The sequence below is a fragment of the Podarcis raffonei genome, chromosome 4 (genome assembly GCF_027172205.1).
Source record: "Podarcis raffonei isolate rPodRaf1 chromosome 4, rPodRaf1.pri, whole genome shotgun sequence".
In the NCBI taxonomy this organism is placed as follows: Eukaryota; Metazoa; Chordata; class Lepidosauria; order Squamata; family Lacertidae; genus Podarcis; species Podarcis raffonei.
In genome coordinates, this window is record NC_070605.1 from 42,401,691 (window position 1) to 42,426,762 (window position 25,072).

Sequence of the window (25,072 nt, forward strand, 5' to 3'; positions counted from 1 at the left end):
TCCCTACCCATCGAGGGACCTCACTTGGCTGTGGAATAGGCCAAATATATGAAGGGCAATCATGCTATTTGTTTTTATTGGATGCCTGAGCCGTGTCTGTTCAGAGGTCAGAAAGGAAGCTTCCTCCCTGCCTCAGAATTTTAGTCCTTGTCATCCCGTTTCCCCATCCCTCTCTCCCTTTTGGACAAATTTGCCCCAGGGATCTTCCCCAGAGGGAATCAATTGCTGCATGATAAGAAGGAGTCTGACACCGAGATCAGGCAAAACCAAACATTGTTTATTATCGAGACAGCCCTGCATGTGCAACTCCCCAGCTTGTGCTGTAAAGAGGGAGGCCCCCATAAAGTACATTAAAGGTACTTTATACCCTATAGTCAGTCCGAATTTCCCTCCTACATTCTCCTGTTGGTTAGGAGACTGCAGTTTACAGTCCCAGTCCGCCTATTTCTTATTTCCCCCTTGATATGTACCCACTCCATTACATACATCCCATGATCATGCTGATTAGCTGTAGCTCCACCAGGGGTGGTTTGACCAAAATTCATAGCCTTTTTCAGCATGCTCAATTGTTTTCTAACTGCTCTCCATTTTTCCTCGTGATTCCGAGTCACCCAGAAACCTTCCTAGTACCTTATAAGGCATTATCTTTCGGCTACTCTCAGTGATTTCTTAACCTGACTTATTACCACGAGTTTCCTCTTTCTTTGCAATGCAGGCAGTTACAACAGCAAGGCACGGTCATTTCTGCTAAGCTTTTCCTACCCATTTATCCCACACACCCCACATCACATTTCTTCTGAGCCATCTAGGATTACCACAGAACAAGACAAATGGTTGAATAAAAGGTCCTCTTAGGGGACCTCAGGAGATTAATATTCTTTCATTCCCATGAGGTAACTCAGAACATAGGAATATGCCTTATACTGAGTCAGGGTCTAAGAATCCCACACCCCTTGCCCTAGGCGGCACATTAGTGGGTGGGGGGCAACAGAGAGAGACAGAAATAGGATAGGAACCCCAGATTTACTAGGCTACCCTACTGGGTTGGTACTGGAACATGTCACTTTCCTTATCTCAAAAGTACAGTCTTAGAAGAATAGATAACCAACTATGACTGAAGGACTATGACACATTAAAACATATTGGTGTAAGTTGGCTGCAATATCATCCACTCAACGGAATTTTTAAACAAGATAAAATGGAAAATGGGTATGACAAGATAATTTCTGAACTAGATAAAGAACTCCTCTCAAATAATAAAAAAATCTGTCTAAAATGTATAAATTATTCTTAAATTGGCACCTAAAAGACGAAGGAGTCAAAGATGTAATGATAAAATGGGCGCAGGAACTCCAAACCTGCTTTACTTTTGTAACCTGAATTTTCTGTATGGATAGAATCCTACATAAAAATAAAGACAGTTTGGAAGTGCCCTCAGTTTCAAACAATGGACACAAAAATACTCCATACCTGGAATTTTCTAATAGTTGTGATGTCTTGTGTGTACACAGAATGTGTTCCAAACTTGCGCCACAGTTCAACTTTCTATGTATTGTGAAAGGGACACATTTCTGGTACTCTTGTATGTGAGTGAAGCATAAATATATGATAGCAACAATACAGTGATCTCTCAAGGGTTTGTGAGAGGTAACACAACCCTTTGGCCCCTGTTTCAGGCAACTACAGGTGGTGCCTGAGGAAAATTAAGAAAAGCCAGGATTCCAGAAACATAATAGTGATTTTCTGAGCTATAGCTATAAATGTACCCTAGACAGTAAATTGCAGCACAGTGGGTGGAGAAAGTGGAAAGTGTTTTAACAGCACACAACATGAAAACAGTGCTGAATAAACAAAATATTGTAGCGCATCTGTCAGGTTAGCAGAATGAATAGAAATTAGGCTAGGCTGCCACAGATAACATCTAGTCTTGATGGCTTTAATGGCTGAAGCAAGCAGCACTCTTGAATAATCACCATAAAAATTGTAGTGCCTGCAGCAGCAGCAGCAGCAGCGTGGTCTTCTTACCACAATATTTTTCTCATGGTACTTGCATGAGCACTTTCACCTGGGCGTTTGTGATACGTTATTGCTTCCTTTGTGTACTCGTCTGTCAGAAGGGATCAGGAATGATAGGTTGTTTGCTTAGGTGCGGATAGGGTCAATTAAACAGGCAGGGTAGTTTCCTTCAGCTTGAAAGGGAAAAGATAAGAACACAGCCTGCCCTCCTAGTTTGAAGGGGCGGGAAGGTGAGCAAGGGTGAAAGGGGAAGGAAGCAGAAACAGCACATACAGCACAGAAGAGGGGAGACAGTCCAGGCTACAGCAGGAAGGCAGGTTGTCCTTCCCTCAAACTTCAGATTTATCTTTCATTACCTGGATATTTGCTTGGGTGAGGGAAAAAGCACACCATGATGGCGAACAAGGAAGTAACATGGTTTATACTCAGTGCAGGTGAGTAGTACTTTTTGCCTACCAGTGGTATGCTAGTGCGATGGACAGGGAGAAGGTGCCCATGGATATTTCATCGTACAAATCTCAGGCCTTGTAGTCCAACAAATTTATAGTAGATACCAATCTGTTGTGCAGGATCTAGGTGTCTCCCATAAAGTCTTTCTGTTACTGGGATACTGCACTGACCCTGTACTCATACAATTCTTTGTTGCTGTTGAGAAAATGTTGTTTTTCCCCCCATTGGCACCTCTATGTATTTTGCAACAGCTGCGTAGAATGTGGATGAAGAAGCAGTGTTATGGGTACCTTTGTGATATTTCCAGGGTTAAGCAGCACAGGACCTAGGACCACACCAATTTATAAATGTTGACTTTTTAATGTTTCATTTAAATTATTCCCTTAATGTTGTGGGCTACAAGAATGCAACAGCAGTGCCAGACTGTTCATCTAGGATTAGATTAAAACAGAAACACAGAAGCAGGAAGGCTACCCTGGCACACTGCTTTGCCAAGATTTTAATTATCCTAAGTTGTTTGCAGTGCATTGACATGAGGAAAGGAGCATTTTGAAATGGTTTTCTTAAATGAATGAAGTCTCTCCACTTAGGTTAAGTGGCGAAATCCTAAGCATATGAAACTTCCTTATACAGAGTGAGGACATTGATCCACCTAGCTCAGTACTGTATTGCTCTAATTCATAGTGGATCCCTAAGACTTCAGAATCCGTACATGAGATCCTTTATCCAGAGATGCCAAAGTTGAACCTTGTTGTACATTTGCTGCACTACTGAGTTATGGTCCTTTCCTAGCTTGCCACAGGTGGATAACTAACGGATTTATGATGGAGATGGGATTTGAGGGGGCGGGGGGCTTGGGTTCCTGAGTCATAATCTACTCTCTTAACCACTACACTACGCATTGTTTCTCCCTTCCCTGCTCCCCAGTAGAATAGATTAAAAAGAATCCACAGTGATACAGGATGCAAGCTCACACCTCTTTGTGTGGCTATTTGTCACAAAAGTGATCAGTGTTAAAAAGAGAGAGAAAAGAATAAGTGATGGATGGGACAGTGTTGCATACTCTCATTTCATTCAGGATTAGATACCTTGGCGGGACTTGGGCTATGACCTGAGCAGCACTTTTCTGTGCAATCTGCTACTGATGTTTGTACAGTGAGGAGACACAGCACACACTACAGTATTTTCTGAGCTAGATTGTCACTTCTTTTATCCCGCCCCCCCCCATGCAAAAACATGTACCCCATTCCTGGGCACAAAAATATGGGAAACCCATAAAGACTTGTTCTGACATAGTGGGTGACAAAACTCAGATGACAGGAAGTGTGGCAAGGAGACCTAAAGTGCATTTAACTGTGGGATGAATTCTGGCCTGCCTCACTAGGGATGAGCAACCAACTGGCTCACCCTAGAAGTGTTCAGTTTTTTCCAGTGCTTGACTGGAACACTACAAGAACTTCCCCTCTGCTAATCTTAATTATCCAGGGGGCAAGCCTTTACCCTGAGGATTAAGTGGCACTCCCATCAATGCAGCTAAAGGTCCACAGTGGGAGGGGGCAAGGAATCTCAGCACATCTGTGGGATCATTTGTCACCTTTTCCATCAAGGACCCACCCTTCTCATAACCTCTTGCTTCCCCAAGGCAAGACAACCTGTGTTAGGAAAGACAACCTGTGTTAGGAAAGGTGAAGAAAAGTGGAGATACTGTTGGAGCAAGTCCCAGGATTCCTAATAGGAAAAGATGTCCCATGTATCAATTGTTGATGCGCTATCTCTTGTCCTCTTGGAGTCAAGTTCCAGGTTCCCAGTGTGAACATCTAACAATGCATCATTTTCTTCCAGAGATCCTTGGAAGTCTAGCCAAGTCCCAGGTTCTCTGGGCAGGGGGAGATCAAGTTGATGGGAATGTCTTCTACTGCTGAGAACATACCCCATTCCTCTTCCCTAAGGCAGAAAAACCCTTATCTTAGGGAAAGGGGAGATGATTGTGGTAGAGGGAATGGATTAGCTAGCAGCAATGTATGGGGCATCTTTTCCTCCCAAAGATCCTGGGATTTGATTATACTGCCCCTGGTAGAAAAATATATTTCTCATGTCACTGGGGTGGGAGTGAGGTCCTGCCACCATCTCCTCCCGAAGTAGGATTTTTGTTTTTTTGCTTTGTGGATTGGTTCAGATGGGTGGGGAGGGAAGGGGGCAGAACTAAGGTAGGTTATGTGCTTGTGTTGATTTTGCTCACATTGATTCAAACAGAGCACTTGCATATTTGAGCACTCTTGCTTGAAATGCTTGCCTCACCATCTGTGGATGAAGACATACAGTACAAAATAAGTTACAGAGAAACTGTGATCATTTAGAATTCAACAGGTACACCTTTCATAATAAATGAACTCCATGTTAACTGTGGGATTTGTGCCTGTTGGGCACCTTCTTAAGACACAAAGAGTGGATTTACCTAGAATGTAAGACAGAAGTAGATCACGAACCCTTTAGTTATGTGATAATTGGAGCAAACACCATAACCTGAATGTGAGAAACTTGTGATAATCAAGTGATAAAACACCATTGTTCCCCCAAGCTGAATCACATTTTCACTTTTTAAACATTTTCTTTCTGTTCGAGTTTTAACAACTGGCTAAAGTATTTCTCCTGTATTCTTTGCAACTTTTGAAAACTACTCATTGAACTCTGATACTAAAATTGTTGAACTCATTATTTGAAAGAGTCCAATAGGCAGCTTACTGCAGCACTTTGGATGTTTGACACAGGGGCGAGCTGGCATAAATCCCCTGAAGTGTGCCAAGTGACCTTTGGCGAGCCAACCCTTCTCATCGTAACCTGCCTTATAGTATTGTTGAGGCAACAAAATGGAGGGCAGGAATTCATGTATGCTGCTCTGATCTCCTTGCAGGAAGGGCAGCATAAAAATGTCGTAAGCAAACAGAGCAAAGTTCATATACTTACACAGCAGCAACGTGGCCCCATCCACCCAGAAACTGTCCGTACCTGCTGCCTCTGCCTCTACAGACACCCGTGCAATAGCTTTTTGTTTATGATACAGGCTATTCTCTGTGTGATCAAGGGCCCTGCCTTTCGTAGGGTCCTCCATTGTAAGTCCCATGCCAGGGGTGGGGACCTATTTTCAGCCAAAATATCCCAGTTCCTTCTGGGCAGTCTTCCCAGAGCCACAGGCCAGTGGTGAGCAGAGGAAGGCCAAAGTGGGAATGGCAGCAAATGTGAAAGTTACCTTTGTACAGTAGGCTAGTTTCTATGCCCATTCCCACACCCCTGCTCTTGTTTAACCAGGCAAACAAGAATCAATTGTCCCAGTTTCAGCCAGACGAAAGAACTCAAGGAAAGGTTGTGGTCTGATGAAAGGGGATGTGGCTGGGAAGGGGGGTATGGTCTGGGGAGAATCCCAAGGGCCAGATAGAGAGCTGATGGAGAGTGGGAGCAGAAAGAACATCCCTGAACGGACATGCCTCCCTGGATTCCTGGCACATGGTTTCTGACTGTCGATTGACTCTCTCTTGATGATGGATTTCCTTCTAGAATTACAGAAAAAAATATTTAAATTAGTACAAAGTTTCTGTTTGAAGTTCTCACGAAAGACATCCGTTTATGACTGGTACACACTTCTAGCACTCTCTCTCTTGTATCATCCTGCTGATCCTCAAACAAATATGAGCATGCTTCCACTTGCCCGATCATAGCCCCAAACTCGCATTTTGTGCAAAGGTATATAACAAAGTTGTGAAGACCTTCCGAAAGAAGAACAGCTCTGGGAGGAGAGGAATTTGAACAGAAAAATTGGAAGGGCAAGGAGAGTGGGTGACATATAGGGGAAACTATATCAGGCACACACATTTCACGGGGCTCTCTGGATGCTGCAGGTGAGGCTACTCTTGCTTTCTGGACCACTTCTCACTGGGAGCAAACGATCCATACAATCCTGCAGTAAACTCCACTCATTTTTGGCTCTCACCACCCGCCTTTTGGCTCCTCCTACCTGCCACCAGCATGTAGAGACCAACAGAATGTGACCTGAAGCCCTGTTCTAGACATAATAGTTATAATATTTTTTATTTATTGTATCCCACCCATCTGACAGGATAAGGAAGTCTACGTGGGGAGGATATGTAGTAGAGATAAAGCAGGCAGGGAAAGGGTTAAGCACCCAATCTTTCCTGCTCTTCCCTCCCCAAAACTGTTTTTCTTTTAAAAAGAATTATATTACAGCTCCGTTACTTTTATTTGTCCATAATGCCTTGATAGCTCATCATGCTAGCAAACCAGCCTTTTTTCCAGTCCTCTGCTTCCTGGGTATCCCTAGATCAGGCATAGGCAAACTCCGGCCCTCCAGATGTATTGGCACTACAATTCCCATCATCCCTAGCTAACAGGACCAGTGGTCAGGGATGATGGGAATGGTAGTCTCAAAACATCTGGAGGGCCGGAGTTTGCCTATGCCTGCCCTAGACCCACCCATGGGAATATATAAAATTAAGCTTTTAATTGTATAGGGCACCCCCCACCCGTTCCCCCCCTCCATATTTGTGGAATTCTGTTAAAGTCCTGTCTCTGCATTTGCTGGTCTTAAAACGATTTGATCAGTTTCCAAAACCAATTTATTTCATATATTTAGCCTATTTTAACTTGCTTGTTCAATGGAGGGTTTTTTATTTTTTTAAAAAAAGCATTGACGGTTAGCGATGTGATGAACATCACAGGAAGAAAAGAGAAAGAAATACAATGGATGCAGAAGGAAGCATGCCAGGATGGAACAAAACAGGGAGTTGTCAAAGCCCAGCGAAAAATGCAGCGATTATGCTTTGTTCTCGAGGATCTTCCCATGTTGAAACTGGATTACAAGCCAGTCAGGGAGTGTCAGCACAACAGAACAGATAAAAGAAAAGGCACCTAGGAAATTAACCCATTGCCTGCCTGTTGCCAAGCAAACTAGATATAGAAATCTGATTAGGAAAGCGTTTCACAAAACACAGGGCAGCCCAGGCTTTCCAAAGCACCTCATCAAAAGTTGCTTCTGGCAATTACCTCATCAGCTATGTCAAATGCATGACTTCATTAAGGGCTGCCAACTTCACTGTTGCCACTCCAAACTGTTGAGTGCCCTTGTGATGACTGCTTGGACTTATTACTGCAAGACTCTGTGTAGGCTTTTGCTTCCTTGTTGTTCCTTCCAGTGTGGCCTTCTCTTCTTCTTCTTCTTCTTCTTCTTCTTCTTCTTCTTCTTCTTCTTCTTCTTCTTCTTCTTCTTGCAATCACTCACAGCTGAGTAAGATTGTCTTCCATAAACACAGTTTTAACAATGAGTCTGTAAGTGACAGTGGAGGCCAATTCTGGATCCACACGTCCTTCCACAGTGGAGACATTGGTTCCTGGGTGGGAGTTGATCACGGTGTGGATTTGCCAAGCGTGCCTTCCTATTAGCAAGTTTCTCCCTTGCGTCCTGAGTCCGAGTGTCTTCAAAGTCCATGACACCTTTGGTAAAGGCTGTTCTCCAACTGTAGCGCTTGCAGGCCAGTGTTTCCCAGTTGTCGGTGTTCATACTATATTTTTTTAGATTTGCCTTGAGACAGTCTTTAAACCTCTTTTGTTGACCGCCAGCATTACACTTTCCATTTTTAAGTTTGGAATAGAGTAGTTGCTTTGGAAGACGATAATCAGGCATTTGCACAACATGACCAGTCCAACGAAGTTGATGTTGAACTATCATTGCTTCAACACTGGTGAATCATCCAGTACATGATTATTAGTTCGCCTGTCTTCCGAAGTGATGTGTAAGGGCCTTCTCTGTAGTGGCACCCTGACTAGAATAACCTCCCGCTAGAGCAGTGTTTCTCAACCTGTGGGTCCCCAGATGTTGTTGGATTACAACTCCCATCATTCCTAGCCAGCATGACCAGTGGTCAGGGATGATGGGAGTTGTAGTCCAACAATATCTGGGGACCCACAGGTTGAGAACCACTGCGCTAGAGGCTCAATGGACACAAATTTAGTGTAGTTCCAATGGATGGTTAAAACACACTTGTTTTCTTAGGCTTTTGGATAAGTTCAGGGCTTTTTTCAGCCAGAATTCGACGGAACTGAGTTATGGCCCCTCTCTGGTGGGCATCATTGCCATTATAAGAGAAAAAGGGAGGCATTCATGGTGAGTTTCAGCACCTCTTTTTCTAGAAAAATAGCACTGGATAAATCTCACTGGGTGCCTCCAACGCCTGGTATATTCTGAATTGCCCCTCTTTTTGCGGGTGATGGTTTAAATATTGCATTGTGTTGTATTATCTGATATACTATGTTGTTGTTTTTAAAAAAAATATTGCATTTTTGAAAGTTACAGAGAAAATAATATATTAAAAGTTACACCCAAATACACAAAAAGAAAAGAAAAAAAAGAGAAAAAATAAAAGAAAAAATACAAATAAGAGAAAAAAGAATTTAAAAGATGCACACAATTGCTTAAAGGATACAAACCGTAATTTGAATATTCTATACAAAAGGCTCCCAGAAAGAAATTACATTAATATTTCTTCTTTTCTACCTTTCCTTACAATAACTTTCTTTCTGTTCCATTAAACTTTTTTGAATCCCTGATAAGTTAATTGACTTACCTCTATCCCTTTGCGGCTTCAACACTTCTCATTCGTTACTAATAATCTGCATCCCTTTATTTAAATCAATTCCCCCCCATTATATCTGTGAAATTAATATAAGCATAACCAAGTATTATTTTTGGAACTATATTTAGTCAGGTACTGTAGTTTTTGAAGCAAACCCATTCCTTTTTTACCTTGTCGCCTCAGTGGTTTCTTATTGTTGTTGTTTAGTCGTTTAGTCGTGTCCGACTCTTCGTGACCCCATGGACCAGAGCATGCCAGGTTTCTTATCAGTTCTATCATTTTGGCTAGTTTGAGGTACTCACACAACTTCAATGGCCACTTGTCTTTTGTTGGTATTAACTCACTTTTCCAGTATTTTGCTACTGATATTCTAGCTGCTGTTGTTGCGTAAAGAAACACTCTTTTATATTCATTTGGGATGCTTATCGTTAAAATGCCTAATAGGAAAGCTTCAGCTTTCTTTACAAATGTATGTTTTAGCATTTTCTTTAGTTCTTCATAAATCATGTCCCAAATTTTTTACATTTTGGGACATGTCCACCACATGTGGAATAAGGTTCCTTCATTTTGTTTTCATCTCCAGCACTTACTACTGTTATTTTTATTTATTTTGGCTAACTTGCTTGGGGTCAGGTACCATCTGTGGATCATTTTCATAAAGTTTTCTTTTATCAGATAGCACGCGGTGAATTTTAAATCTGTTTTCCATAGCTTTCCCCATTTTTCCATCTCGATAGGATAACCAAAATCGTGTGGTTATCTGATATACTTTGTTGTTTTATATGTATGCTGGAAACCGCCCTGCGATTCCTATGTAATTAATCTAAAAGAATGGCGAACAAATAAAGAATGGCGCCTAAAAGAATGGCAAACAAATAAAGTGCCAAAAAGATTCCCACTGCTAAATAACTAGCCCTTTGGAGAGGGTGTCACAGTTGCCAGGTAGGAATGCAAGTTACATGCTGGAGCCCTAATCTACTCATGTTCTGAGCTTAGTGGGGGAAGGCAGTTCAGAAAGCTCTCTGTTACAGATGAGTTGAGGATAGAGAGCACAACAACATTTTAATATTTTGCCAGTGCAACCATGGATGTCTAAAGCTAGCCCTCCATGGCTCTGCCAGGAAAAGCTTTTCTCTCTCCCTGAAAATAAGCTACCCCAAGTCAAGTAGAATGCTTGGGGGTGGGGGAATGGGACACCAGAGGGTGAGGCCTTCATGCCTAGCAATGGGTCAATTTTGGTTTCTCTCAGTTTTCCATTTTTACAATCAGCACTCCACATTTCCACATCAGTTTGAATTTTTTTTTAAGTCCTCAAGAAAATCCATCTGCATTTAGTTTAAATTTCTCCTATTATACACATTTTTATGCAATTTTGCCTAATAGATACACTTCGTTGCAAAGCTATTTCTTCTAATAGAATTCATTTTTTTATTTTCACTAATATATGCATTTCTCTCTCTCTGTGCGTATACATACCGTACATACATACATACATACATACATATATGTGTGTGTGTGCATTGTGTGTCTATGTGTATGCATTTTTCTACCCATTACTTGGTTTGCATTGCAAAATTCAAATGATAACTGTATTACAAATGTGTTGTCATTTACTGTAATATGCTTATGTTTTTTTTAAAAAAGATGCTGTGTTTGGTTTGCATTCAGAAAGTGTGAATTAGATAAGCTTGCCTTTGAATGAGAACTGAATCTGATTTCTCCTACATCCCTATTCACAGCGCAAGAAAAACACTGGAAGTGGCTGTAAACCAGGACAGACTATTTGTCCATCTAGCCCAGATAGAATTGTGATGGGCTGTTAGCAGTTCCCCAGGGTCTCAAGCAGGGGCCTTTCTCATCACCTGCTACCTTAAACCGGGTACTCCCCAGATTCCATATGGCTCTCCCACCATGATTTATATATCCTCGGTGTTGTATTGGGATTTGGATCCTATGGAAGCAGGGCCAGCCCTATCATTAGACACTTGTCTCTGGCAGCAGATTTGGAGAGGAACTGGGGTGGACGTAGAATTGTAGCCTTAGTTTTGTTTTAATTTCTGGTCTCTAGACTTGAGAAAAATCCAGTGCCATAGACATTTAAACCAAAGAATTCTGGGAACTGTAATGTAAGGGTATTGGGAATTGTAGTTCTGTGAGGGGTAAACTACATTTCCCCAGGATTTTTTTTTGGAGGGGAGGGGTGTCTTTTAAATGTGCTTTAAATAAAAAGACTGGGAGTCATTCCTTAGTCCCTGAGCCACTTCTCTTTAAGCTCAGCTAAATCCCCCATTAGGTGGGAGAAGCTCAAGGGGTTCCCAGGTTACCTTGGTTACAGAACAAATACAGCTTTCCAATAGGTTCTTGGCATATATGAATTTTTATAGAAACACTTCCCTCAACTTAAATTTCAGTGTGTGGGGGGCGGAATTTTCTGAGTGAGACATTCACCTGCAGTTTCTCTAAAAGGGTCGGGCTCTCTCACTTTTTCTCTCTGCCTTTCTCTTTTTTCTCTCTGAATGCTGGTCTTATGACCTGATTATGAACCCACCCCTGGAGGAACCGGTTTCTCCAGCACAATTGAGTTACCTCAGAACATAATAATGTACACTGCCAGGAAAAAAAAAGCCTTGTGGGCACACTTGTTTGCTCCCTGAGCTGAGAGAGGATCTGAGAGCCCTGGCCACCAACAGCAAGCTAGCTTTTTCCACAGATAGGAGGACTGTCCAGGAGTTGGACAGGTGCCTCAGGGATGTAAGATATAGGATAATATGCAAATAGATAGAATCATAGAGTTGTAGGGAGCCTTATGGGCCATCTAGCTTAATCACTTGCTCGTTGCAGAAAATTCTGAGGTAGGTGGTGGTCAAGCTGTTGTCAAGCTGCTCTTACTGTCAATAAGTTTTATGTGTGCAAACTGAATTATGGGGGACAGTGGATGGAACCCCCCACCTGCCATCCCTTATCGTACTAGTTGCAGGCAAAAAAAGTGGAACTGCATTATGTGTCAGCTGGGTGTGGTGACAATAAAAACTTTATGTTCAAAGGACCTTGTCCCCCTGTACATCCCTGAATGAGTCATAGAACTCAGCCTCATGGAAGCCAGTGGGGGGGGGAGGGACAAATAAGATATCTGAGAAGTCACAGATGCTCTGCCAGATCCTTTCTCACCCCTTGTGTTTTACTGTATAAACTGATGTGATATGCACAGACTAAAGGTAAAGGAACCCCTGACCATTAGATCCAGTCGTGACTGACTCTAGGATTGTGGCGCTCATCTCGCTTTATTGGCCGAGGGAGCTGGTGTACAGCTTCTGGGTCATGTGGCCAGCATGACTAAGCTGCTTCTGGCGAACCAGAGCAGCGCATGGAAACGCCATTTACCTTCCCGCTGGAGCGGTACCTATTTATCTACTTGCACTTTGACATGCTTTCGAACTGCTAGGTTGGCAGGAGCTGGGACAGAGCAATGGGAGCTCACCCCGTTGCGGGGATTTGGACCGCCGACCTTCCGACCGGCAAATCCTAGGCTTTGTGGTTTAACCCACAGCGCTACTATGCACAGACTACTATTATTTTATTAATTGTTTTACTGATTGTTCTGCAAACCACTTTGTGATCATCTGTGGTCTATTAATACTGGAAAGAACTCATGCTTCTTGCTTGCCTGGAGGGAGGAATGTGGGCGTGGATGTAGAAAGCTCTGGGTTTTGTGCAGCTGGAAGGTAACCTACCATACAGAGGTCACATTGATTGCCCTGCCTACCTATGTCCTAAGGGGATGCAGCCTTTGGGTTGGAAAACGTTTCTCCAACCCTGTCCTAGAGCAGGCGAGAAAGCGCGTTTCTTACAGAAGGCAGATACAGATGTGGAATGCAGATGTGTGCAATATCTTAGTAGGGCGTCCTAACTTATGCATACTGGCTTTCCAGTCAAAGTGACAAAGATAACAGTGGACCTTCTGACCTCTCTTTCTCTTTTTAGTTGTGGCAGCTGCTCACGCCCTCTCTGTAAACACACCTCAGAAGCAAGTGAAAGTGAAGAAAGGAGATAATATCACCCTACCGTGTACCTACGAAAGCTCTGTTGTTACTCCAGCTAAGGGGGACGTTGTTGCTTGGATGAAAATGCCAGAAGAGGTGGGCAGCCATGGTGCAAGGCATATGATACGCATGAGTGTCTGGGAGAAAATGGCACTCTGTTAAGAAACAGGTGCGCCAAGGCACCCGAGGAGCCTCTTTGACCTCTGTCAGTGAGCAGCCTTTCAAGGGTTCCTTTGGTCTTGGCTGCAAGAGGATGGGGCCAGATGGTAGCCTGAATTTTGTTTTAATTCCAGATCTTTAGTCTTGTGACACATAACATCAGGCTGTCACTTTGGCTTTGATCCAGCACTTGACAGAGGCCGCCAATCATGCATAGCAACTGGTGGCTCCAGATGGGGGCACATATCCCCTAGGGCCTATCCAGTTCAATTCAATGTGAGCAGGATGAGCAGTACTGCTTCAGATGGTTCAAAAGCAAGTCTGCCTGTGTTCAGCGGAGTTAACTCCCAACTAAATGTCCAGTACCCCAGGTCTGTGCATGACTACATGGAGGCAAGTCTCACTGAAAAAGAATATTGTGCACTGGGAGCATTGCCTACTAATGTTTAAGGCTCCAAAGGAAAGGATTTGGTTTGACTGATTGTTTGGAGGCAATGCAGCAGATTGTCTTGGCCCCTAAAACAACTTTAAGCTCATGGAAGATAAGTTTCTGATCATATCTTCCCTGCTGCTGCCAACCATGTACATAAAATGTATTTCTTGAGGGTTGAGAGGTAGGGATGGAAGGACCTGTCAATTTCAGTTTGCTCACTTTCTCATTTTTTCCAGTCTTAAATTCAGTTCTCCAATTTTTTTCCAGTAGTTTGTGTTTGCTTTGTTCATGAAAATTCATCATCATGAACATATATTTGTATGCAGCTCTTGACTAATGTACACACTTAAAAGTGATTTCTTCCCCTACTATAATGCATTTTTTGAATTTTTTTTACTACTGCATTTCCTCAGCAATGAGACAATTCAGGAGATAGGGATAGGTTGGGTCTCCTTGTGTTTTGTTTGTTCATTTCGTGGTTCAAAATACTATAGTGACAAACAAAAGATTTGAGCCACAGTAATTAAGTCTTTTAAACTGATACTCTTCTCTTATTGTTAGGCAGAATTTATTAACCGGTACCTTGATGATGGTGGAACATGGATTAGTGGTGCTTATAAAGATCGGGTGAACTTCTCTAGCAATACAAATAATCATGACATTGGCATCATCCTCAGTCAGGTGAACTTGAATGACAATGGTACCTATGAATGCTCAGTCCGTCTTCGCGATGATCCTCCCTTGACACATTCAACAATGGAACTTTTGGTCCTTGGTAAGGCATTCTGCCCTTTGTATACATACCAGTCTCACACCGTAGTTCAGTAGCAGCGCACAGCAAGCAGGAAGTGCTGCTTGCAATGATCAGGGCGTAATCGGATCACTAAAACTGTGCTCCACTCCAACATAAGGCAGCCATGCACATTTGTTCTAGATGATGCTATCATGTAGTGTTTGTGCCATAGATCACTGGTCTTCAGCTGGTGGATCATGACCCACTAGTGGACTGTAGCCTAATCCAAGGTGAGTCATGATAGGAGCACTGCCACATGCAAATATATGGTAAAAGGTTAAGAAATGGGTCCCCAAATGCATGTTCGGGTTAAAAATGGATCCTGGTTCTGAAAAGGTTGAAGATACCTGCCATAGATGATCTTAGACTTGGTACTCATGGCTTTTCCCCCCACCCGGAACTCACCAGAACTCAGTTCTGGCACCTCTCAGGTGGGCACCATTGCTATTGTAAGGGAAAAAGGGAGGCATTCATGGTGAGCTCTGGCACCTTTTTTTCTATAAAAATAACACTGTCAGTATTCATTACAGTGGAACCTCAGTTTTTGATCGTCTCGGAAGCTGAACGTTTCAGCTTTTGAACGTCAAAAACCTGAAAGTAACTGCTTCGGTTTTCGAATGATTTTTGGAAGCCGAACATGCCACACGGCTTCCGTTTTGAGTTTCCCTTTTGTATTGAGGCTTCTGTATTGCGTTTCAAATGTTTCAGAAGTCGAACAGTCTCCCGGAACGGATTACGTTAAAAAATTGAGGTTCCACTGTACTAATGGAAAGAATGGTGAAGACAACCGTATATTTTAACCAAGTTTTCACTCAATAGGAATATGAAGAAGTGAGGAAGGTTGGAAGTTGTTCTGTAGCAGATAACACTACCCACGTGTTGTGACAGCAGTTCTCCAGGAATTCAAATGTCTAATTTCATCTTGTTGCAAACTGACCCATGATCACTGGGTGAAGGGCACTGTATAAGTTCACTAAATAATAATTTTAATATTTTCCATGACTTGCTATTGATCCTTAAATTGGAGTAGTTGAGGTATGAACTTGATACCTTCTGCAGCGCATGTGCACTTCTGCTTAAGCTATTGCCTCCACCCAGTCAGTTTATGTGCCTAAAGAAAATTGTGAAGATGTGCAGATTTTGGAATAAAGCTGTAACGGGTCAGTGTTGTTTGTGAAGGTGAGCATGCATTACTGCTGGTGATGGGATCTGAAGACAGAACATGTTTTAGGCTCTCCTCAACACAACAGCTTCCATTCTTATGTTGCTGAATTTGCTCAAGTTATTCTTTCCTCCTATCTAGTGGCTCCATCCAAGCCAGACTGCAAAATTATAGGGACCACAGAATACGGACAAAACATTAACTTGACCTGCAATTCTATCGAAGGATTCCCCAAACCCGAATATTCCTGGCAAAGCTACAATCCAGAAAACAAACAACGAGTACTCGTAGGAACAGTAACCCCAGGTATGAAGCGAGATGTCGGTACTTTGTGAAAATCAGTTTTCTGTATTCAGTTTTTAAATGCATGCAAATATTTTGAAGATTATTAATGTAAAAAGAGGAATGAAAAACCATCATTTTAATTTAGTCCTTAAAGTGTTATCTAGCAAGCACAGTGTAGATGCGATCTTCCCTTGTCCAGTCTCATGTTTTCCTTCTCTCACTGGTCATCTCTGCCATTTTCTTCATCCCTGATTTCATTCAATGGCAGCAACCGTTTTAGGCACATGTGTGTGACCGCACACATGCACTGAACCCAGAACTGACTCAAAAACAAAAAGGAGTGGAACATGGTGGGCAAAATGGGGTAATTGCAGGCTTTTTTAATGGTGCTTCAAATATACACAATTTCACTTAAACACGTGGTGCCTTGGAACATAACCCCCACATAAATTGGGAGTTTACTGTAATAAATTCTGGATGCAACAAGGCAAAAGTGGCACTCTTGTGACCTTCATTTCAGCAAGAGGCAGGCCCCTAATTCTACCAACAGACCTTGAAAATTAGTGCTAGCTCGATTGCAATGAATCCAGAATCATGCTCACTGCCTGGTTCTTCTCTCACAATGATTAAAATCATTACTTCGAAAACATACATTAGTTAATGTAGGGTGAACATAGACAATTGTTCACCATGAGGCCATTAACCACAGTGGGGCCTGTAATTAATGGGCAATCTAGTTGCTTCTCTCTCCTCCTCCTGCCAAGTGGTGGTAAGGAGGACTCCATCATGCTCTGGCTTCTCCAGTTCTCTGATGCACCTGTTCCAAGCTCTCCCTTGTGGCACTGACACAACCAGGTTTCCTGTATAGCAATTAAGAGATCCAGACTTTTTAAGCCTACATGTGTCAGGCTGGGTACATGGGAGGTTGCAGCACACCCGTCTTGGAACAGATTATATCACTGTTGAAAGAGAGGGCAACACTGCACTCCGCATATCTGTTTCCTTAACGTGAAACCACAAACATTTGTTTGCATTTGATGTTGAACAGCATTGCACAAACCTAACCCGCTCCCGTTGGGATGCTGATTCCAGCGCCAATGTAGCGCTGAAGTGTCCAACGCCACTACCCTATGAGATGCTGTGAGATCACTTGATGTTTATGCAGCCTAATGATGTCAGCAAGATACTTGCTACCCTCTGTTCCCCCTTGATCTCTGCCCCACTTGGTTTATTCATCATCATCATCATCATCAACAACTGTATTGCACTAGCCAAAGGCCATGACATCATTCACAAAGGAAACAAAAAGAAAGGCAACAATAACCATAAAAACCATAAAAACACCAGGCACTGTGAATACAAAGAACAACAATCACATCTCCTAGAAATTATTTGTTGCATATGATATAATAGCAGGGGGTTCTCAGGTAGAATGCGCCAGCTTAAATGTCCGAATCACCTTTGCAGTTGACCACTATTTTATCTAGTTCTTTTCTCCTGATCTTCTTAGCTGCCAACGCATATAGTGCTAGTTTATAAGTTATGAAGTTCTTGGTTTATTAAATGTAGCAGACTTGTTGGGTCGGGAACATGGTTAATGCTTCATTGCTTGAGGGGATGGTTCCTGCAGCCACTCATAATGAAGCCTCGTCCCCATCTGTTGCTTTGGACTAATTACTGACCAGTTGCTAATGCCCACTTTTTAGGAAATGTGGCTGAGTGATGGGGCACTTACAGTCATTCTTGAATGGTGTAGATTATCAAGCTCTAGTCCGAGTTCAGACCTGGCCACGGACGGGACTGAATCAGCCTTTGTCAGCCTAATGGATGACCATTATCAAGAATGGGACAAGGGGAGTATGACCTTGCTTCCTTTGCAATTTATGCGTGGCTTTTGATACCTTTGACCCTGGATATCAGGCACAGTATTACAGTATTCTAGCCATATTTATAGAGCAAAGAATAGCATTGGCAGATGGTTTTTCAGCCCCTGGCAGTTAAGCCATAGGACACTGGAGGGTGCTGTTTTATTCCCAATGCTATTTCTGATCTATATGAAGCCATTAGGACTGGTCATGAAGGAATTTAGGATAGGATGCTATCAGTAAGCTGACGGCATTCAGCTCTATTTCTCCATAACATCTAAATCAGGTGAGGCCATACAGGAGCTGAGCTGGTACCTGGATGCAGTGATGAGCTAGATGAGGGGAAATAAATTGAGCCTAATTTCTGACAGGACAGAGGCCCTATGGATCTATGGTTCTGGTGCATGAGAAACTGGCCAATTGCCTGCTCTGAAGAGGGCTGCATTTCTTGTGAAGGAGCAAGCCTAGGCATGTTCCTGGATCCAGGTTTGTCCCTGGAGTTTAGTGGTCTTGGTAGCAAGGGTACATTTTACCATCTTTAACTGGTATTTATTTATTTATTTATTTTATTTAGATGATTTTTGAACCACTTAATCAAAGAGCTAAGTGGTGTGCAAATAAAATTGCAAATAAAGTTAAAACCTACAAAACAATTGAACCATTTTAATTAAATTAAAATACGACAGCTGCCTGTTCCATGACTGGGATGGCCTGGCCACAGTAGTCCAGATATTGGTAACTTCAAGACTGGATTACTGCAACACACTACATAAGGCTTCCCTTGGTCCTGATTGAGAAACTGCTGTTGGTGCAGAGTGCGGCTCTATGATTGGGGACCAGAAGCGAGATCTTGTCCACATATTATACTTGTCCTCAAAGATCTGCACAGTCTACAGGTTTGTAACTTGGTCAAGTTCAAAATTTCCCAATTAGTACATAAAGCCCATAACAGCCAGCGACCAGCTTGGCTGTACCATGTAATGTTTGTTGTACATTTATGGGGAGGTGATGGTAGTGTGCTGAAACCACTGCTCCGGAATTCACAGTCTGTTGATATTTTAGGCACCTGCTGGAGATATATATATATAATTTAGCTGCCTTTGGTTTTTTAAAAAGCTTTGTTGATCTCATTTTGTACTCTGCTTTAGGTAGCCTACATATTTTTCTCAATAGTTCTTCAGCTAGCCTTTGTGGATGCAGATTGCACGCCCCCAAAACATGCTTCGTTGTGATTGTCTAAGTAAGCCCTTAAAATAGCTCAAGATTTGCAAAGAAAATGTGTGCAAAACGTGCTCGTTGTTCACCAGTTTTGCCCATAGGTGGCACCACTACACCAGAAAATAGGATCCTAGTCAGGCACTGTAAATACTGACATAATCAGTATTGGTTAGTTTATTGTTTTCTTCTCATTTTGCTTCAGAATAAAGATTTAACTCTGGCCCATATTTTTATATATTAAATTGTCAGTCAAGAAATCTACAAAGAAAGATCAGAAAAGTACAACTTAAAGAGCAGGGTCCAGTTATTGCTGCAATTGGAGCCCGTAATGGAGGGCAGAGGATAGGCCTGGCATATTCTTGCATGTATCTGTATCCATGTTAGGATTAATGCAAGTTGCATGGGAAAAGTACATAAAACATTGAAAACTGTGCTACAGTGAAAACACGGAACGGGGTTTCTTGTTGTTCCGACGACCCGCCTGGTTTCTATGTGGTGTGAAATGTGGAACTGCTAACTCAGTCACAAGCATTATCAGAAAGTCAGCATTGTGCACTAAACTGGATGCTAATCCCTCTTCAGTAGTGAGCTAGCCAATCTCTTTCATTTTAACCCATCTCATGGATTGTTGCAAGAATAAAATTGGAGCAATGGCCGCCTATACTGACTGGTCCGCCAAAACAGAATAAGGGACTGCATTTGGGAACACATGGTGACAATGCAGTAAGCAAAACCACATGTGTGGCTTGCCTGCATCTTCTCTGCAATCGATCCTTGCCAGAGCTGAGGCTCCTGGGCAATGCCCTGGTCATTATGAAACCATCATCCAGGGTCCATAAGACTCCTCACATAAAGTGGATTTAAAACCGCAATATGGCTGAAGACACTGATTCTATTTGCACCTGCTAAATAATGATGACCCTTTGCATCTTCTCTTTTGCATCAGGAGTGCTTATGCTGAAGAACATCTCTATAGACAACACTGGCTACTACATCTGCCTTGCCAAAAACTCTATCGGAGAGAGTTCATGCAACATCACTGTTAATGTCACACCACGTAAGATTGCAACATGCAAGAGTGGGGGGGGGGGAGAAAGCATGGCTATTGTAGTCTGATCGGCAAAGCATTTAAGTCCCTAAACAACCCCACGTCCCATTTTAAGAACTAGTCTCACTTTGCTTAGTTGCAAAGCTTAGATGTGGCTGCAGTTGAGAATAAGCCCAAGACTTTGTGATGACGTACGGCTCCGATTATGTTTCCACCCTAGGTATTTGTTGCCTAATAGCCATGCTTCGTTTGCTCACTTTTTAGGGAGTGTCTACATAGGACCATCAAATCATCCCCCTATTTCCTCTAGGCTCTTCCTCTTTTTTGAAAACAAACCGAAACAGCACCACATTGGTAGATCACCAAAACTCAGCTATCTATTTTCCCTAAAAGGCCTGGTTTTGATGTGTGTAATAGCATATTGATCAAACAAGTCTACTGTCATTCCTCTATACCTCACACACCTCCTTTACTATTTATCACTTTTCTGGCCAAATGACATTTTAGCCATGTTTCTTTTAAAGCGACCTTTTAACTTGCATCTTCCCACCTATTTTAAATTATTCAAATACTAATACAATAGAATTTGATAAAATTAATTTCAGTGAATTAAAAAATGATTTTTTTAAAAGACCGGCTTTCTCTATCAGTGCCATTTTATCAGCATGTTTATTAGACAAAAGGCAAGCTACTTCCTTTTTATCCTGCTTTTAAGTAGAGCAGTCATTTTTCTGAGAAAATTTATTTAAAATTTTCACTCACCCCCTAGAAAAGCCCCCCCTTTGCATTTCCCCCCGGACTATTCTCCCCCATTATTGTTGTTCTTGGTGGCAGCTGCCATTTCCAACGTGCTGAAACACCCCCCCCCCCAATTAAGTAGTAAACTACCCTACTGCCAGTGAACCACTGAGAAACTGTTTGGTAATTTTCCTTGGGGTGTGTGGAGTTTTGAGTGACCATTTTCACATAACTCTGTTATTCATTTGACCCCAACAGCAGCTAGAGGACCAGAGTTTCCCTAATCCTGTTCTACAGAAACCATCTAATTCAACCTAGATGAGCCCCCTTCCTGGCTTGTCATTCACAAGTTGCTCATTTGTCATATTATATTTAGCCAGAGCCACCCTCAGGCTAGAGGGAGAACAGTAGTAAGAGCTCTTCCCCAAAGGAAGAGATTTTGTTTCTCAACTATGAGGTGACTAATGCTAGTATTCTCTTCTACAGCATCCATGAATTTTGCCCTACTTGGTGGAGTCGTTGGTGGGCTTGTTGCTGTTGTCATTATTATTGCCATTGTGGCTTACTGTTGTTGCTGCAAAAGTGGGAAGGACAAAGACTATGAGATGACGTGAGTGCCTTTCATTAGAAGGTGGGGGGTGGAATAAAAGTAGCATGGAGAAATTACATACTGCATGCACCTCTGAGGCAGCCGTCTCTCTCTACCCCCCTACAATGTCCCTGTTACTGCTACTTCTAATAGCTTTGTACTCAACACTTCCCCAACAAGCACAGCAACTGCTGAGCTTTCTAGCTGCTAGCAGCAGGTAGAAATGGTTTAAACCAGAGCTTTCCAAACTTTTCAAGTTGGTGACGCACTTTCTGGATATGCATCATTTTGTGACACAGTAATTCATTTTACTAACAAACCGGAGGTTGAACTAACCCCTTTCAGCCCCAGGAGGAGTGTGGGGAACATTTGTGTGACACACCTACACGCTGCAGCCGACACATTAATATGTTGTGACGCACAGCTTGAAAAGCTCTGGTTTAAACAAAAGAATGAGGAAAGGCTTTGGACCCCTTGGTAAATAGTTCCAAAGCAGTTTCAATCTGCAGATTTTTGGGGTGTGTGATTTTCCCTTTAAAAATTCATACATACTTGATGGGAGTGGAATTGCTGATCTACTTGTGTGCAAGAAAAATGGATCAGCTCAAGATGTCCATTCCTACCTGCTACCAGGGAGGTGTTTAAAACACACTTTCTTTTGATCCACCAACTATAACATTGAGGGTAGCTACATAAACAATTAGGTTTAAATGCACGTGGCTTTACCATTTCTTCGTGAATTCCTGCTTCATAACAGCAAGCCCCAACTTTATATTACCAATTTTGAAATTATGCTGTGAAAATGTTGCAAATGGAGATTTATACCATATGAATTCTCCAAATGGAGGTTATTCCTGTGAGATTAGGCAATCGTGAGAGTAAATAAAATAAAGCTGACTCGGAAACCACACAAGGATATTTTGAGATTGACTTCAGAAACAGATTTGTAGCACGACTTAATGTTAAAGTGTCTAGCATTTACATCGTGCTAGTCCTCTTTTTAGTATGCATAACAAACAACATATGTGAGGGGGCTCTGGAAAGCTTAAGCAAATGGAAATTTACCCAGTAGGTCAGAGACACCTCTTTGCCAAACTAAATTATTAAACGACTGTCTCTGAAGTTAAGTTGTTGACAAGAACCAATTCACTCCTCACTTTCAGGTTTGTTCATGAATTACTGTTTTTACATACATGGGCAAAGCATAACATGATGGTGGTAGCACACAGATCTCCACAGGGAGACTCATGAAACCTCAAAAGCCATGGGGCCGGGTAGTAATTTCCTAGTATTACTTTCTAGTAGCAATTCTGGAGGTCCCTGCAACTCCCACTTCCTTGGGCCCCTCCAGGAGGATGCCATGATCGACAGTGTCAAAAGCCACTGAGAGGTCAAGGAGAACCAACAGGCTTGCACTCCCTATCTCTTTCCTATAATACTGAGTCATCAGTTAAAATGCAGATAACTGAAAATCCATCTTCTTCTGCACCAAATTATTAGGGAGACAGAAAATGGCGATTATCCACCTGAGGTAAAAATACGGGGACCTGCTGAAGAGGAGATTCAGGACGAGGAGGAAGAAGAGGAAGACAGGCACCACCCAGTACGGCCACCCATTTCCAGAGTGTCTCCAGAGGTTTAAGAAGCTGTGGCCCAGAGATGAGCATTTCCATTTGAGGGAGAGAGAAAAAAAAAGACTGTTGTTAAATATTTCTCTTTCACCTTAACTCATGTGGCTTTCCAAGACAGTATAGGCAGCAAGTTTGTGGAGGCAAAATCTGACTTGTTTCCTTATATGCATTTGGTGCATATCTACTCATAAGCTCCTTTCCCATTTGCCCATCAGAGTTGCCTTAAAATGGAAAAGGAAGGGGGACTCCAGGACAACCGATATATTGCCAAATTGACAATATACACTCCATTCAAGTTTTCACGTGGTGCGATTTGAATTATTGTGAACTGACACTTTCCAGTATATAGGAAAACAGGGATATCTTTTATTTCACTTTTCATTATGTAGGCCACTGCGATGCAAGAAACCCAGAGCCTTTAGATGAGCAGTTTAATACACCAGCTGTTACTTATTTGTTGTGCAGCATCTACATAACACCCATTATAACTGTGTTGCTATTATCGGAATATTATACAGTGGTACCTCAGGTTACATACACTTCAGGTTACAGACTCTGCTAACCCAGAAATAGTGCTTCAGGTTAAGAACTTTGCTTCAGGATGAGAACAGAAATCGTGCTCCGGCGGTGCCGTGGCAGCAGGAGGCCCCATTAGCTAAAGTGGTACCTCAGGTTAAGAACAGTTTCAGGTTAAGTACGGACCTCCGGAACTAATTAAGTACTTAACCTGAGGTACCACTGTAGTTTCCTCAATATTCAAACCAGAAGCTGCTAATTCTCCACTCTATGGAGTTTGATACAACTGTCATGCACATTTCTTGGACAATGCATAGACATGCCCCATTTCTATTATTTTAAAATGGCTCTGCACTCTTAATGGCTAACAAAAGCAGTCATATCACATGTTAGGAAAGGATCAGACAATCCCTGCTTTTGGAATGTATTTTTAGAAATATATAAATTGCTTGCTACTAGCATTGTCACTGCTGGTGCAATTATACTGCTAACAAGTTTTTTTTAAATAAAAAAATCACCTGGGGGAGAATTAATTTTCAGGTGCTTGGAAAATCTTCAATACATGGGTTATTAATGATGCATTTTCTTTGAAATTTGCTGTTTTTGAACTTGCATTTTTTAAAAAAAACAATAAAGTGACACTTCACCACTACTCTAAGCATTGGCTATCACAGCTGAACTCAAATAGAAACAGTAATTACATTGAATGAAGCTGCTTTCTCTCCACCCCTTTCTAGTCCAGTACTTGTCCCTCAGTCTACATTATGTTAACATGCCTATATAAGTGCAGCCATACTGGATAATGTATAATCTAGTTTACTAGTGCATCCTCTAGCAGTTTTTAAAATCCTGAAAATTACATATTCAAAATATAAAGGTAAAGGTAAAGGTACCCCTGCCCGTACGGGCCAGTCTTGCCAGACTCTGGGAAAAAAGGGCAGACCACCGCTTCTTGTGGCTTGTAGTTCACAGCTGAAACCACTGAAATGTATCACCAATGATCTACGTCTCACCCTCTCATTGGCCTTGGAAGCAGGCCTGTACTGGCTTACAGATGGCCCCCTAACCTAAAACTGCTCTTCATCTCCAGCAAAAAGCCCGAAAAGGTGCAAATCCAGAAACCTGACTCTGTGGCAGATCCAGATGTCAACTCTGCAACACGACTTAGTAATTTATTCTACAATTAACAGGGGTTCATTCACCTGTGCATTTTCCAATGTGATTTTTATAGCAACAATGTCCTACTTCCTTTTACACACAGCAGACTAGTTTCTATGCAAAGGAAAGGGCACAAATCTGACATCAGAAATTGCAGTATCTGCAATTGGGATGGGGGTCAGAGGGAGTGGATTTGATGTCCACTCCCACTGGACCAATAGCATATTCCTTCTCACAGCAAGGAAGCAAGGATGCATTTCATACATCTAATTTTCCCTAAGTTACTTTTACAGATCTATCTTCTAGTTGCATGTTTCTTCAGTGCATGAC

At 42.2% G+C, this 25,072-nt stretch overlaps 1 protein-coding gene across 1 annotated transcript; it reads left to right on the forward strand.

Moving 5' to 3' along the window:
* The first annotated feature begins 2,171 nt into the window (after nucleotides 1–2,171).
* Nucleotides 2,172–24,236, forward strand: GPA33 (glycoprotein A33). Its single transcript, XM_053386414.1, has 7 exons — nucleotides 2,172–2,450; nucleotides 13,089–13,243; nucleotides 14,301–14,514; nucleotides 15,836–16,000; nucleotides 20,009–20,119; nucleotides 21,335–21,458; nucleotides 22,938–24,236. The coding sequence occupies exons 1-7, from the start codon at nucleotides 2,408–2,410 to the stop codon at nucleotides 23,077–23,079; spliced, it is 954 nt and encodes a 317-aa protein (XP_053242389.1). The 5' UTR covers nucleotides 2,172–2,407; the 3' UTR covers nucleotides 23,080–24,236.
* Nucleotides 24,237–25,072: the final 836 nt, after the last annotated feature.

Excerpts from the sequence above, each read along its gene's own strand:
- GPA33 (XM_053386414.1), top strand. The coding sequence starts at position 2,408 with ATGATGGCGAACAAGGAAGTAACATGGTTTATACTCAGTGCAG. Across the intron at positions 20,120-21,334 it reads CACTGTTAATGTCACACCAC|CATCCATGAATTTTGCCCTA; the intron begins GTAAGATTGCAA and ends TCTCTTCTACAG. Across the intron at positions 21,459-22,937 it reads GACAAAGACTATGAGATGAC|GGAGACAGAAAATGGCGATT; the intron begins GTGAGTGCCTTT and ends CCAAATTATTAG.